Source organism: Balaenoptera borealis (genome assembly GCF_965194805.1).
Source record: "Balaenoptera borealis genome assembly, chromosome: 3".
NCBI lineage: Eukaryota > Metazoa > Chordata > Mammalia > Artiodactyla > Balaenopteridae > Balaenoptera > Balaenoptera borealis.
In genome coordinates this window covers 54,487,117-54,504,106 of record NC_138866.1, presented here as the reverse complement: position 1 = coordinate 54,504,106, position 16,990 = coordinate 54,487,117, and the positions used below count along the sequence as shown (strand labels likewise).

Genomic DNA, 16,990 nt, shown 5'->3' with positions numbered 1-16,990 from the left:
TATTCCGTGACATTATTTGGATACTGCATGTCTTCTTTTTATTTGCTTTTATTTTTTGTTGTTTTTGTTTTGGTGTTTGTTTGTTTTTTGGTCTCTATGCCAGTTCAAACACATAGTCGTAGAGTTTGCCATAGTTTTCTGATCCTCAATTCCCATGATGACATTTTTAAACCAGCTTTAGCTAGGGAAAAAAATATCAAGATTTGTTTAAAACTCCAAATACATAGTTTGGGGCTGGTCCAACTTTGTATGCAAAAATCTCTCTAGCAGAGCCAAAAGTTATAATTTCTCACTGCAGAAATCATGTTGTCCCTTTATTTTTGGATTTTAATTTTCAGAATTTCTTAGCAGTTTCTAAATGGTTGGAGAGCTATCAAACAAAATTTATGTTCTTTTACTTAAACAGTAATACATGTTCACTGAGGACAATGTGGTTAATAGCAAAGTAAAAAGTAAAAATGATACCCATAATCCCAAACTCCAAGTTAACCAATATATCAGTCAGAGCTCTCCAGAGAAACAGAATAGGAGATAGATAAATAGATAGATAGATAGATAGATAGATAGATAGATAGATAGATAGATAGATATTGGGCTGGCTAAAAAGTTCATTCGGGGTTTTCCAGATGTTACCCGAACGAACCTTTTGGCCAGCCCAATATATACGGTACCTTTTATCATAACTACATGTATATGTATAAAGATAATTATTTTAAGGAATTGCCTCCCATGAAAGTGGAGCTGGCAAGTTTAAAATCATAGAGTAGGCTGGCAGGCATTGATGTTTCAGTATTGAGCCCAAAATTTGCAGGGGAGGCTGAGACTGAAAACCTAGGCAGGCACTGAAGCTTCAGTCTTGAGGGAAAATGTCCTTACCATGAAACTTCTATTTTTGCTCTTAATCCCCTTCAACTGATTGGGTAAGACTTACCCACATTATCAAAGGTAGTCTCCTTTACTTAAAGTCAATTTATTACAGCTGTTATGTACATCTACAAAATATCATCACAACACTTGGATAAGTATTTGATTAAATAATGGGTACTATAGTCTAGCCAAATCAACAATAATATTAGCCATTTCAACCACATAACAATTCCTTCAGTCTTTTTCTAGGCATAAGTGGGATTACACATGTGAATCCTGTGATAAAACCTAACAGAAAAAAAGTATTTCCAAAGAAGTTTCTTGTATTGAATTAAACTGCCATTCTAATAACCAAGAGTTTATTACTAAATTTAAAAATTTTATTTATATGCTATTGTGAAAGGAGACAATAACACCTTCACATTCACAGAGATGTGTCTAGTCTTGCCAGTTCAATTATGTGTAGTTGACTTCACAGAGAACCCTTGGGATCTGCTCTGAGGGGCCAGATCAAGATGGCAGAATAGAAGGACATTGAGCTCACCTCCTTCCACAAATACATCAAAAATAAATTTACATGTGGAATACTTCTCACAGAATACCTGCTGAACATTGGCAGAAGATATCATAAAACCAAAATTACAAGAAAGATCACCACATAACCAGGAATGATGAAAGAAAAAGAAAAAAGGAATTGGGATGGGACCTTGCACCCTGGGAAAGAGCTATGAAAGAGGAAAGGTTCCCTCACTCTGGGAATCCCCTTCACTGGTGGGAACATGAGCTGAGACAGAAAGGGAGCTTCAGAGGCTCAGAGGAGAGTGCAGCACCCAGCTTGCAGGAGGCAGAACAGAGAGAGACCAGAACAAAGGGTCCATGCCACCTCCCTGCACTCCCCAGCCTGAGACATGTGTCTGCTGGTGTATGCAGGGGCTGGGTGCTGAAATTCAGGCTTCAGAGGACAGACACAGGGAAACAACTGGGGTTGGCTGAAGCCTGAAGGGACTGGAGTATGGTCCAAGCCTCAACCGGGGGTGTGTGTGCAGGAAGGAGCCCAGGTCCACCATTGAAGCCTCATTGTTAATGCAAGCACTCAAAGGAAAGGGCAGGGCCCACCAGAGCAGCCTCATTCTTGCTCACAATGGGCACAGCTCCACCTCTACAAGTTCTGGGAACATGCAAGTGCTTGCGCGTTGCCCACACATGGAGGCAGGGCTGAAAATACGAGCTGATCCCTAAGGGATACACAATTTAGGAAGCAAGGCTGAAATCTGAGCTCTCTCCCCATGGCTGTGCAATTCACAGATTTATGACCCCACCACTGGGGCCCTTGTAAACTCAGCACCTATGGGACATCTGAGCCTGTGGCTGAGGCAGGTCCAGCATTAGCAGCTGTGGGCTTTAAAGGTGCACATGGAGGCAGGGTCATGGTCTGGGCTGCTTCTATAGCTCCCAAGGTGGGTCCAGGTGCATGACTACTATGGTCCTGGTACCTCACTTCAGTGGATCTGTGCTTATGGATCTACACAGGTAGCTTTCTGAATACAGCACCTGAAGGACACTAGGGCCTACTGCATGCATTTCCATGGCTGAAATGGGGTTGAGGGCGGTGCCAACAACAGTGTACTTTCTCAGCCCACACAATGGGTGACAGGCAACACCACAGAGCACACTCCCTAGTGGACAGCTCCTGCAGAGGAATACTCAGTGGCCCCTCTCCCAGCAGGAGTGCTCCAGTCCTGCCTACCTCACACTGCAGCTCAGAAACGAATCTGGGGGCTTCTACTCCAACAGCTGGGGAGCCAACCCTGATAAGACTTAGACAACCATGGAGCAAAGAGGAAGCCCCTCTCAATATCCAGTGCAGGTGATAGTCACCACACCAGTCACACCCTCTATCAGAGGGACAACGGCCAGCACACACTGAGGAAAAATGCAGCAGGCATCCCTACCAAAAAGAGCCCGTGTACCAAAAATATTAGACACACGCAGGCTACACAGGGAAGCTCCCACATAAAAACAGCCCTCGAAGACCACAGTAGATAACTGTTTCTCCTAAACACATAGAGTCAGAAAAAAATAAGTGAAATGAAGAAGCAGAGGAACCAGTCCCAATTAAAAGATCAAGAGAATTCCCTTGAAAGAACAAATGATGAAACAGACCTCTTCAGTCTAATAGACACTGAGTTCAAAAACAATGAAGGAATCAAGAAAGGCTATTGATAGAAATGCAGATTATTGTAAAAAGGAACTAGGAACTATAAAGAGGAACCAAGTAAAATTAGAAAACTCATTTACTGAGAGGAAAGCTGAGCTAAAGGCTATAAATAGCAAACTGAATAATGCAGAAGCATGAATAAGTGATCTGGAAGATAGAATAATGGAAATTACTCAGTTAGAAAAGAAGACAGAAAGACAAAAAAAAAAAATGAAAGCAATATACAAGACCGATGGAATAATATAAAGCATGACAGTCTATGCATAGTAGGGATCCCAGAGAGGAAGAAAGAGAATAAGGGATTGAAAATGTATTTGAAAAATTATGGCTGAAAACTTCCCAAACCTAAAGAAGGAAACAGATATCCAGGAACAGGAAGCCCAGAGAGTCCAAACAAGATGAACTCAAACAGACCTACATCAAGACATACTATAGTTAAAATGGCAAAAGTTAAAGACACAATTCTAAAGGCAGCAAGAGAAAAAGAGTTAGTTAAAAGGGAACCCCTGTAAGGGTTCCATAAGGCTATCAGCTGATTTCTTTACAGAAAAGTTGCAGGCCAGAAGGGCAACCTGCAACCTAGGATACTCTACCCATCAAGATTATCATTTAGAACAGAAGGATAGATAAAGAATTTCTCAGACAAGCAAAAACTAAAAGAATACAACAATACTAAACCTAGTCTAAAAGTAATATTGAAAGGTCTTCTCTAAATAGAGAAGAAGCAAGAATCTATAGGAAAGAGAAAATCACAATTGGAAAGTAAATCACTTAAGCCAGTACACAGATTAAAAAATAAAAAAATTAAAAACAAATTGTGAAAGTGATGATAACTACAATGAACGGCAAAAGAATAAAAATGAAGATGTAAAAGAGGACATCAAAATCATAAAATGTGGAGGAGGAGAGTAAAAAGATGTAGATTTTTTTTCTAGAATATGTTTGAGCCTGTATGACTATCAGTCTAAAGCAAGTAGATACAGTAATGGGCTAACATAATTGAAAAACAGGGTAACCACAAATCGAAAACATACAATAGATTAACAAAAACCAAAAAGAAGGGAACATAAGCATAATACAGAAGAAAACCATCAAACCACAAAAGGAAAAACAAAAATAAAAAGAAAGAGACAAAGAAAAAATACAAAATCAACTGGAAAACAAGGTTTGAAATGGCAATAAATTTGTATCTACCAGTAATTACCTGAAATTTCAATAAAAGAAATGCTCCAATCAAAAGACATAGAGTGTCAGATTGGAAAAAACAAGAGCTTACAATATGCTGCCTATAAAGACCCACTTTAGGGCAAAGAACACACATAGGGTGAAAGTGAGGGGATGAGAAAACATATTTCATGCAAACGGAAATGACAAGAAAGTGAGGGTAGCAATACTATCAGACAAACCAGACTTTAAAACAAAAGCCATAAAGAAAGATAAAGAAGGACTCTACTAAAATGATAAAAGGATCAATACAAGAAGAGGATATTATACTCAATATATATGCACCCAATATAGGAGCACCTAAATACATAAAACAAACACTAACAGACATAAAGGGAGAAATTCATGGGCATACAATAATAGTAGGACACTTTAACACCCCACTCATATTAATGGAGAGGTCTTCCACACAGAAAATCAATAAGGCAACAAAGATCCAAAATGATGCACTAGAACAGTTAGACTTAATTGATATTTTCAGGACATTACATCCAAAAAAACCCAGAATACACATTCTTTTCAAGTGCACATGGAACATTCTCTAGGATTGACCACATACTAGGACACAAAACAAGCCTCAACATATTTAAGAGGATAGAAATTATTTTAAGCATCTTTTCTGACCACAATGGTATGAAACTAGAAATCAACCACAGAAAGAGAAGTGAGAAAAACAAAACAAACAAACAAACAAAAGATTACATGGAGCCTAAACAACATGCTACTAAAAACCTATGGCTCAATGATGAAATCAGAGGAAAATTAAAAATACCTTGAGACAAATGACAATGAAACACACACCATACAAAATCTATAGGATGCAGCAAAAGCAGTTCTCAGAGGGAAGTTAATAGCAATATAGGCTTTCCTCAAAAAACAAGAAAAATTTCAAATAAACAACCTAACCTACCACCTAAAAGAATTAGAAAAAGGACAAACAAAACCTAAAGTCAGCAGAAGGAAGGAAATAATAAAGATCAGAGAAGAAATAAATAAAATAGATATTTAAAAAATGAAAAAAATCAATAAAACCAAGAGATGGTTCTTTGAAAGGGTAAACAAAATCAACAAACCTCTGGCCAGGCTCACCAAGAAGAAAAGTGAGAGGACTCAAATAAGAAAATAAGAAATGAAAAAGGAGACGCAACAACTGATACCATAGAAATACACACACACAAAAAAAAAACTGTAAGAGAAAACTATGAATAATTATATGCCAACAAATTGGACAACCTAGAAAAAATGGACAAGTTTCTAGTAACAAACAGCCCACCAAAACTGAAACAAGAAGAAGTAGATAATTTTTGACCAGACTGATCACGAGAAGTGAAATCAAATCTGTAATAAAAAAAGAAAGAAAGAAAGAAAGAATAGAAACTCCCTGCAAAGAAAAGTCCAAGACCAGATAGCTTCACTGCGGAATTCTACAAAACATACAAGGAGGAACTTACACCAATCCTAGAATATATGTATATATGGAAATCAATGAAGCCAAAAGATGATTCTTTGAGAAGATCAAGAAAACTGATAAACCTCAACACAGATTGACTTGGGAAAAAAAGAGAGAGAGAGAGAGAAGACACCAGTTATCAGTATTTATTGGTATAGGTACCAATAATTATACCATACTTAGAGAAAGAATATCATTACAGATTCTATGAACATAAAAAAAGATAAAAAGAAATGTTATAATGGATAACACAAATAACTCTACATCTGTTAAAGAAACAGAATTTTTAAGTAAAACTTTCCCACAGGGGTTTTCCTCAGCAAAAGTCCAAATTAGGGTCTGGACCAAGATGGTGACATAGGAAGTTCCTGAATTTTTCTCTTCCCATAGATGCAAGAATTATACACCTACACATAGAGCAACTTGCTCTGAGAGAAATTCAGAAACTAGCTGAGTGATGCCTACACAACAGGTTAATGAGAAAATACTAAAAACAAATAGTAAAGTCTGAGATACACTCTTGCCATAAATCCTATCCCCATTTATGATGCCATACAATTAGGAGAGAATCTCCAACTCCCAGCCTCTTCCTGAGGAGTGAAGTGTTTGGATCATACATCAAGTGCTCCAATTTTTAAGGCTGCCACCAGAGGGTGGACTAGCTCTGAAAGCCAAAAAGCTTTGTATTCATGAGTTCCAGAGACCTATAGCAAAAAAAAAATAAGCAATTTTTAATCATATGATCATCTCAAAAGATGCAGAAAAAGCATTTGACAAAATCAACATCCTTTCATGGTAAAAACTCTCAGCAAATTGGGTATAGAAGAAACATACTTCATCATAATAAAGGCCATATATGGCAAGTCCAAAGCTAACATCATATTTAAAAATAAAAAACTGAAACTTTTCATATAACATCACGAAAAAGACAGGGATACCCACTCTCACCACTTTTATTCAACATTCTTGAAGTCCTAGCCAGAGTAGTCAGACAAGAGAAATAAATAAAAGGCATCCAATTGAAATGAAAGAAGTAAAATTGTCTGTTTGTAAATGACATGATATTTTACATAGAAAACCCTGCAGACTCCACCAAAAAACTGTTAGAATAAATAGACCCAGTAGAGTTGCAGGGTACAAAATGAACATACAAAAATCAGTTGAATTTCTACACACTAACAACAAACTACTGGAAACAAAAATTAAGAAAACAATCCCATCTACAATATCATCCAAAAAAGTAAAATATTCAGGAATAAATTAATCATAGAGATGAAAGACCTGTAAACTGAAAACTATAAGACATTGATGAAAGAAATTAAAGAAGACATAAATAAATGGAAAGATATTCCATGTTCATGAAGGGGGAAAATTAATATTGTTAAAAAATTCTTACTACCCAAAACCATCTATAGATTTAATACAATCCCTATCAAAATTGCAATGGCATTTTTCACAGAAATAGAAAAAACAATCCTAAAATTCATATGGAACCACAGAAGACCATGAATAGCCAAAACAACCTTAAGAAAGGAGAACAAACATGGAAGCATCACACTTCCTAATTTCAAACTGTACTACAAAGCTATAGTAATCAAAACAGTATGTTATTGGCATTAAAACAAACACACAGATCAATGGAATAAAGAGCCCAGAAATAAACCAATGCATATATGGTTAAGTAATTTTCAATAAAGGTACCAAGAATACACAATGAAGAAATGATAGTCTTTTCAATAAAGTGTTGGGAAAATTGTATACTCACACACAAAATGATGAAACTAGACCCTTATCTTACAACATATGCAAAAATTAACTCAAAATAAAGACTTGAACATAAGACCAGAAACCATAAAACTCCTAGACAAAAAGAGGTTAAGCTCCTTGGCAATGGTCTTGGCAATGATTTTTTGAATTTGACAGCAAAAACAAAAATAAACGAGTGGGACTACATCAAATTAAAAGCTCCTGCACAGCAAAAGAAACCATCAACAAAATGAAAAGGCAACCTGTGGAATGGGAGAAAATATTTGCAAAGCACATGTCTTATGACAAGTTAATATCCAAAATATACAAGGAACTCAAATAACTCAATAGCAAAAAGCCTAATAACCCAATTAAAATGGACAAAGGTCCTAAATAGTTTTTTTTTATAGAAGACATACAAATGGCCAAAAGGTACATGAAAACGTGCTCAACATCACTAATCATCAGGGAATGCACATTAAAACCACAATGAGATATCACCTCATACATGTTAGAATGTTTATTATCAAAAAGGCAAGTAATAACAAATGCTGGAAAGGATGTGAAAAGAAAACCCTTTTACACTGTTGGGAGCATAGACTGGTACAGTCATTATGAAAATTGTATGGAAGTTCTTCAAGAAATTAAAAATAGAACTACCATATGATCCAGCAATCCTGCTTCTGGGTACATATCCAAAGGAAACAAAATTATTATCTTGAGGAAATATCTATATTCCCATGTTCATTGCAGCATTTTTCACAGTAGCCAGAAACACCCTAAATATCCATTAATGAATGAATGGATAAAGAAGATGTGATATATATGTATAATGTACATTAATGAATGAATGGATAAAGAAGATGTGATATATATACACACACACACACACACACACACACACACACACAATGAAATATTATTCAGCCTTCAAAAAGAAGGACATTCTGCCATTTTTAACAACATGGCCGTACCTGAGGTCATTATGCTAAGTGGAATAAGTCAGACACAAAAGACAGGTATTTTATGATATCACTGATATGTAGAATCTACAAATTCATAATAACAGAGAGTGGAATGGCGATTGCTAGGGGTTAGGGGGGTAGAAGAAATGGGAGATGTTGGTTAAAGAGTAAAACTTTCAGTTATAAGATGAATAAGTTCTGGAGATCTAATGGACAAACTGTTGAGTATAGTTAACAATACTGCAAAATATACTTGAAATTCCTAAGAGAGTAGATCTTAAATTGTCTCACCACCCAAAAAAAAAATTATAATTATGTGAGATAGATGTATTAACTAACCTTATTGTTGCAATTATTTCACAAAATGACATGTATCAAATTAGCACATTGTACACATTAAACTTATACAATGTTATATGACAATTATATCTCAATAAATCTGGAGGGAAAAAAAGCAAATAAAAAACTGTTTTAAGAAAAGAAGTCACAGTAAAAAAACTAAAATAAACATTTTTAAACTCTTCTAATTTAGAAAAAGAAGTGTTACTGGATTTTAAGTATTTCAGAAAACACAAAATAAAAAGATCTTAGAGGTTGGAAACAAGATAGTGGAGTAGAAGGACTTGAGCTTGCCTCCTCTCACGAAAACACCAAAATCACAACTAACTGCTGAACAACTGTCAATGAAAAAGACTGGAACCTACCAAAAAATATATTCTACATCCAAAGACAAAGAAGCCACAATGAGACAGTAGGAGGGTCGCATCCACGATGCAATCAAATCCTATACCCACCAGATGAGCAACCCACAAACAGGAAGATAATTATATCACAGAGTTTCTTCCACAGGAAGGAGAGTTCTGAGCCCCACATCAGGCTCCCCAGTCTATGGGGTCTGGAATCAGGAGGATGAGACCCCAGAGTATTTGGCTTTGAAGGCCAGCGGGGTTTGACTGCAGGAACTCCACAGGACTGGGGGAAAGAGAAACTCCACCCCTGGAGGGTGCACACAAGATCTCATGCACAGTGGGACCCAGGCAAAAAGCAGTGACTACATAGGACCCTGGGCCAGACTTACCTGCTGGTCTTGGATGGTCTCCTGGTGAGGTACAGGCCAGCTGTGGCTCACTGTGAGGACAAAGACACTGGTGGCGGACATACTGGGGAGTACTCATTGGCATGAGCTCTCCCAGAGGCCGTCATTTTGACACCAAGACCTGGCCCCCACCCAATATACTGTAGGCTCCAGTGCTAGGACTCCTCAGGACAAACAACCAACAGGGCAGGAACACAGCCCCACCCATCAGCAAACAGGCAGCCTAAAGTCTTCCTGAGGCCAGAGCCACCTGGTCAATGGATAAAGCAGACATGGTACATATATACAATAGAATATTACTCAGCCATAAAAAAGAATGAAATAATGTCACTTGCAGCAACATGGATGGACTAGATTATCATACTAAATGAAGTCAGACAGAGAAAGACAAATATCATATGATATCACTTATACATGGAATCTAAAAAAAAGATACAAATGAACTTACTTAAAAAACAGAAACAGACTCACAGACTTAGAAAACAAACTTATGGTTACCAAAGCGGAAAGGGGGAGGGATAAATTAGAAGTTAGAGATTAACATATACATGCTACAATATATAAAATAATCAACAAGTACCTACTGTATAGCACAGGGAACTCTACTCAATACTCTGTAGTAATGTATATGGGAAAAGAATCTGAAAAAAGAATAAATATATGTATATGTATAACTGAATCTCTTTGCTGTACACCTGAAACTAGCACAACATTGTAAATCAACTCTACTCCAATATGAAATAAAAATTTTTTAAAAAGGAAAAAAAAGTATATTAAGAGAGGATCATAACTGATTCTGTCTCCATGTCCTCATATTACAAGTACAGAGACTGAAAATTCAAGAGACCACCTGGCTGGTAAACATTTCATGGATTCAGCAAATATACCAGACATTATGCTGGAAACTGAAAAAACATTTAGTTAACAGGACAGACATAATCTCTAATACAGTGGCAGTGTCCAGCTGGACCAAGGAAACTTTGCATCTCAGTCAACATCCTCAACAACAAATTTCAATTCTTCCTGAATGTATTCACACTTCCCATGGTACAGTGAATCTGATGTTGTGACAGGCAAATCAGGTACTCTCAGTCGCTGAAATGTTCAGATAATCAGAAATATTCTACAAAGAAAATTAGGCTGTATTGCAGCCTCTTTACTACTTTATCAAGAAAGATATGAGTAAAGAATAGTAGATAAAATATGGAAATGATGGGAAAGCCTTTTTTTTAGCACTTGACAGTAGAAATAGCATCAGTAATTTCAGCTAAGATGGTAATTTCCTAACGTGAGATCTGTTAGGTATTCTAAGTAAATCTGTGGGAGATGAAAATTCTTTTGGAAAAAATAGTGTTACTGCAAAAAAAAAATAATAATAAAATAAAAAGGTCTTGGAAATACCAAAAATCAAACCTTATTTTCAAGCAGTCTAGAATAATGTTTCTCAATCTCAAATCTGGCAAGTATGAAAAAAGTTAGTGCTTATATAAATTTTTATAAAACTATGAGAAACTCACTTAAAAGTGTCACATGCTCTTAGTTATAGATGTAATAAAGAATATGAAAAATCCCACAATTAACGGACATGAAAATGCAACAAGTTTTGGAATTATCAATCTAGAGTTTTCACTGAACACATAAATACAGTAACCAAATTAAACATTTTTAAGAGAATCATCTCAATACTTCAGCACATTGCAACTGAATTGTAGCTAGACAAAACATTTTCCAAAAAGTTGCCATAACCATAGAAACCAAGACAACCTTTAATAACAGACATCTTAAAATAATCCATAATTACTCTTTAAAAATGTTAATAGCTTATACTATAGTAATTTAACTTTATTATAAGTTTCTCTTCATCAAAGTTTAGAGTACAAAAAACATAAGCCAGGCTTCCAAAGGACTCATCACATTCTAAGTTGAAATAAAATTTAAAATAAATAGGAGATTTATCCTGAGGTTGCAAAGATGGTTCAATATTCACAGAACAGTCCATGTAATACACCATATTAACAAGTTGAAGGAAAAATATCATATCATTACCTCAATAGATGCAGAAAGAGCTTCAAACAAAATTCACCATCCATTCATGTTAAAAACTCTCAACAAAGAAGGTATAGAGGGAACATACCTCAATATAATAAAGGCCATATATGACAAGCCCACAGATAACATCATACTCAATGGTGAAAAGCTGAATGCATTTCCTCTAAGATCAGGAACAAAACAAGGATGCTCAATTTCCCCAATTTTACTCAACATAGCATTGGAAGTCCTATCCATAACAATCAGACAAGAAAAAGAAATAGAAGTAATCCAAGTTGGAAAGGAAGAAGTAATACTGTCACTGTTTGCAGATGACATGATACTACACATAGAAAATCCTAAAGATGCCACAAGAAAATTACTAGAGCTCATCAATGAACCTGGTAAAGTGGCAGCATACAAAATTTATATATATAAATCTGCTGCATTTCTGTATACTAACAATGAACTATAAGAAAGATAAATAAAGGAAGCAATTTCATTCACAGTTGCATCAAAAAGAATAAAATACTTAGGAATAAACCTTCCTAAGGAGGTAAAAACCTGGACTTGGTAAACTATAAGACACTGATAAAAATAAATGAAAGATAACACAAACAGATGGAAAGATATACTATGCTCATAAATTGAAAGAATTAATATTGTTAAAATTACCATACTACCCAAGGCAATTTAAAGTTTCAATGCAATCCCCAAGGGCATTTTTCACTGAACTAGAACAAATAATTCTAATATTTATATGGACACACAAAAGACTTCAAATAGCTAAAACAATCTTGAGAAAAAAGAACATAGCTGAAGGAAACATGTTCCCTGATTTCAGACTGTACTACAAAGCTACAGTCATCAAAACAGTATGGTACTGACACAAAAACAGACACATAGATCCTTGGAACAGAATATAGAACCCAGAAATAAACCCACACACTTATGGTCAATTAATCTACTACAAAGGAGGCAAGAATATACAATGGAGAAAAGACAGTCTCTTCAATAAGTGATTTCTGGGAAAACTGAACAGATGCATGTAAAAGAATGAAATTAGAACATTTTCTATCACCACATACAAAAAATAAACTCGAAATGGATTAAAGACCTAAATGTAAGACTGGAAACCATAAAACTCCTAGAAGAAAACAAAGGCAGACCACTCTTTGACATAAGTTGTAGCAATATATTTTTTGGATCTGTCTCCTAAAGCAAAGGGAATAAAAGCAAAAATAAACAAATGGGACCTAATAAAACTTAAAAACTTTTGCATAGCAAAGGAAACCATTGATTAAATGAAAAGACAACTTATTGATTGGGAGAAAATATTTTCAAGTGATATGACCAATAAGGGGTTAATATCCTATATATATATAAACAGCTCATACAACTCAACATCAAAAAAACAAACAGCCTGATTGAAAAATGGACAGAAGAACTGAATAGACATTTTTTTTTAAAGAGGACGTGCAAAGGGCCAACAGGCACATGAAAAGATACTGAACATTGCTAATCAAGGGAAATGCAAATCAAAACCACAATGAGATATCACCTCACACCTGTCAGAATGGCTATCATCAAAAAGAACACAAATAACAAATGTTGGCGAGGATGTGGAGAAACGGGAACAATCATACATTGTTGGTGGGAATGTAAATTGGTGCGGCCACTGTGGAAAACATTTTGAAGGTTTCTTAAGAACTGCAAATAGAGCTACCATATGACCCAGCCATTCCATTCCTGGGTATATGTCTGAAAAAACAAAAACACTAATTCAAAAAGATACATGCACTCCAATTTTCGTAGTAGCAGTATTTATAATTGCCAAGATATGGAAGCAACCTCAATGTCCATCAACAGATGAATGGATAAAGATGTGTTACATACATATAAAATTTTTGCCATTTGCAGCAACATGGATGGACTTGTAGGGTATTATGCTAAATGAAATAAGTCAGAGAAAGACAAAATTGTATGATCACTTGTATGTGGAATCTAAAAAATAAAACAGACTAGTGAATATAACAAAAAAGGAAAACTCACAAATGTTGAGAACACACTATTGGTTACCAGTGGGGAGAAGGAAGTGCAGAGGGACAAGATAAGGGTGGGGGATTAAGACGTACAAACTACTATGGATAAAATAAGCTACAGGGATATGTTGTACAATGCAGGGAATATAGCCAATATTTTATAATAACTATAAATTGACTATAACCTTTAAAAACTGTGAATCAGTATATTGTACATCTGAAACATATAATATTGTGCATCAACTATATCTCAATTAAAAATAAAAGAATTTTTTAAAAAATGAACAAACAAAACAAAAACAGAGTTATAGATGCAGAGAACAAACAGGTGGTTGCCAGAGGGGAGGGTATTGGGGGAATGAGAGAAATAGGTGAGGGAGATTAACAGGTACAAACTTCCAGGTATAAAATAAATGAGTCACAGGTATGAAATGCACAGTGTGGGGTATATAGTCAATAATTATGTTATATCTTTGTATGGTAACAGATGGTAACTAGACTTACCGTGGTGATCATTTTATAATGTATAGAAATATTGAATCACTATGTTGTATACCAAGAACTAACATAGTCTTGTAAGTCAGTTATATTTCAAAGCCACCCAAACAAACAAACACACAAACTGATTAGAAACAGAGATCAGATTTCTGGTTACCAGAGGCTGAATGTGGGGTAAGGGGAAACTAGATGAAGAAGATCAAAACTACAAACTTCCAGTTATAAGTACCAGGGACATAAAGTACATGATATAATTAACATTGCTGTATATTATTTATGGAAGTTGCTAAGAAAATAAATCCTGAGCTCTCATCACAAGGAAAAAATTTTTTTCTTTTTTTAAATGTTATATCTTTATGAGGTGATGGGCATTCACTAAACTTATTGTGGTAATCATTTCATGATGTATGTAAGTCAGATCCTCATGCTGTACACTTTAAGCTTATACAGTGCTGTATGTCAATTATATCTCAATAAAATTGGAAGAAAAAAAAGCTAAATAGGAATATGCCCTCAAGGCCATCTCAGTATATTTTTCTTTATGATTACACACCTTTTTAAATACTTCATCCATAGTTACCTTCATTGAAATGAAGATTTTTACAAAGAAAATGTGTCCTTATCCAGACAGTGAAATGTAAAATGTTCAAGAAGATTGGAGTGAAAACAGGAAAAAAATGCTTTCCTCGGAAGGAATCAAATGAAAAGAGAATAAGAGATATGATGAATTATAATAAGGAGAAAGAAAACACTCCATGACTTTAGATGTGTGACTGAAACTCAGGGAATTTAAAGTAGATGAGAGAACTGCAGAAAAGAATATGTCTTTTCCACTACAAGCTACATGTAGAGAAAAAAACAAAATGGTTGTAGAGAATATTTTACCCTTATCAACAGGGTTTAGTGTAGAAAGTATATTTTAATTATTTCAATTATAAACTTACTCCATTTCAAAATAGATATTTTATACACTTTAGATTTGAATAAAAATAGCACAGTAATTTTAAATCACTAGTTGTTATTGCTCATTTTCCAAACTGCAGTCCACATCTTAGGATTTCCTTTCACTCCCCTCTTCACAAAGTTACCTGCAAGCACCTACCCTTTTCTAAAGTATGTACTTCCCAGAGCTGCCTATCTTGATTGCTAGCTTAGTTAAGACCTGACTACAGCTGAGGAGGAGGCCCCTATTCCAGTTCTATATGGATGACACCCTTTATTTTAATAGAAACCTCTTCATTCTTGGTATCAGATGAATCTTCAGGAACTGCATCCCATTCTAAAGGCTCTTCAGATTTTGGCTTATCTTCCAAAACCCCTGATCCTAATTTTACCACCAGGATGTCCGCTGCCTGGGGAGACTGATAAACCATAGACACATTCTCTACCAGAGCTTCATCTGCAGGTGTTTGCTCAGATGGTTGAAGCAGAACTTCAGCAGAGGTTTCTTTTATAGAGATCTGTGTAATAAAGGACGCTTCAGCTAGTGAAGACTGTTTGTCAACAGAGAACATTTCCGAAGTAGTTTCTTCAGTTGATGGAGGCTGAAATTCAGCAGGGGCCTCCTCTGCAGAAGGCTCCTCTGCTGGCAGAGGTTGAAGTTCAGCTGCAGCCTCTTCTGCAAGGGTCTTCTCAGCTGGTGGAGACTGAACTTTGGCGGAGGCCTCTTCTGCAGGGGCCTCCTCTGCTGGTGGAGGCTGAACTTTGGCGGAGGCCTCTTCTGCAGGGGTGTCCTCAGCTGGCAGAGACTGAACTTCTTCTGGGACCTCTTCTGCAGAGGTCTCCTCAGTGGGTGGAGACTGAATGTTGGCAGAGGACTTCTCTGCAGGGGCATTCTCAGCTTGTGCAGACTGAACTTCTTCTGGGGCCTCTTCTGCAGGGGTCTCCTCAGCTGGTAGAGACTGAACTTCTGGGACCTCTTCTGCAGGGGCCTCCTCAGCTGGTAGAGACTGAAGCTCAGCAGAGGCCACCTCAGCTGGAGGAGACTCAACTTCAGCTGGGGCCTCTTCTGCAGGGGACTCCCTGCTGGTGAACTTTGAAGTTCTGGGACCTCTTGTGTAGGAGCGTCTTCAGCTGCTGGAGGCTGAACTTCAGCAGGAAGCTCTTTTAAAAGAGCCTCTTCAGCTGAGGTGGGCTCTACTTTAGCAGGGGCCTCATCTTCAGGAGGCTCTTCTGCTGGGGAAGGCTGTACTTCAACAGAAGCCTCTTCAGATGCCGGAGGCTGAACTTCAGCAGAAACCTCTTCTGCAGTAATCTCCTCAGCTAGTGGGAGTTGCACTTCAGCAGAGATCTCTTCTGCAGCAGGAGGCTGTACTTCAGCTGGAACATCTTTCCCATCCTCTAAAAGTACTGGAGCATCTTTTTTGGTTGGTGGAATAGATAAAGCTCTGTTAATACTTTGCTGCCTAATTCCTTCGTTGTTACTTGTTGTGGGTTGAAATTCAGGATGTTCAAAAACAAAAATCTTTCCTGAGGATTTACGTTTCTGCACCTTCCTTTGACTTTGAAAAAGCATTACTTGCCCAGCCAATAACCACTATTTCTTATTCACTAAAGTATGTCTGCTCTTCCTTGTCTACTTTTCCTTTTTAAGGAATGTTCATCATTGTCCAGTCTCCAGTACAACTGGTCTGCTGAGATCTGTCTGTTTTAAGTTGAATTGAGTGTCTGCTTGGTGGAATTTCTACTTCCTGAACACTCTCTGGAAATTCAGGGGCTGCTTCTCCAATAGCAGCTGGCTTTTCTTCAGGTACCACTGTTTCACAAACTGACTGGATTTCTTCTTTTTTCTCTTCTGCAGTAGTTTCTGTCTGCAGAGATGTATCAGTCATATCATGTACACGTTCCCTCTTGTCC

The 16,990-nt window shown here is 36.6% G+C and overlaps 1 protein-coding gene across 1 annotated transcript in view; it reads right to left on the bottom strand.

Annotated features, from left to right (window-relative positions):
* Positions 1 to 3,660: 3,660 nt before the first annotated feature.
* Positions 3,661 to 16,990, bottom strand: part of FSCB (fibrous sheath CABYR binding protein) — a 358,126-nt gene continuing 344,796 nt past the window's right edge. Inside the window, 5 exon segments of the mRNA XM_082383832.1 lie at positions 3,661 to 16,102; positions 16,105 to 16,614; positions 16,616 to 16,677; positions 16,681 to 16,722; positions 16,726 to 16,988. Coding sequence (XP_082239958.1) covers positions 15,322 to 16,102; positions 16,105 to 16,614; positions 16,616 to 16,677; positions 16,681 to 16,722; positions 16,726 to 16,988 — 1,658 coding nt within the window. The 3' untranslated portion in view covers positions 3,661 to 15,321.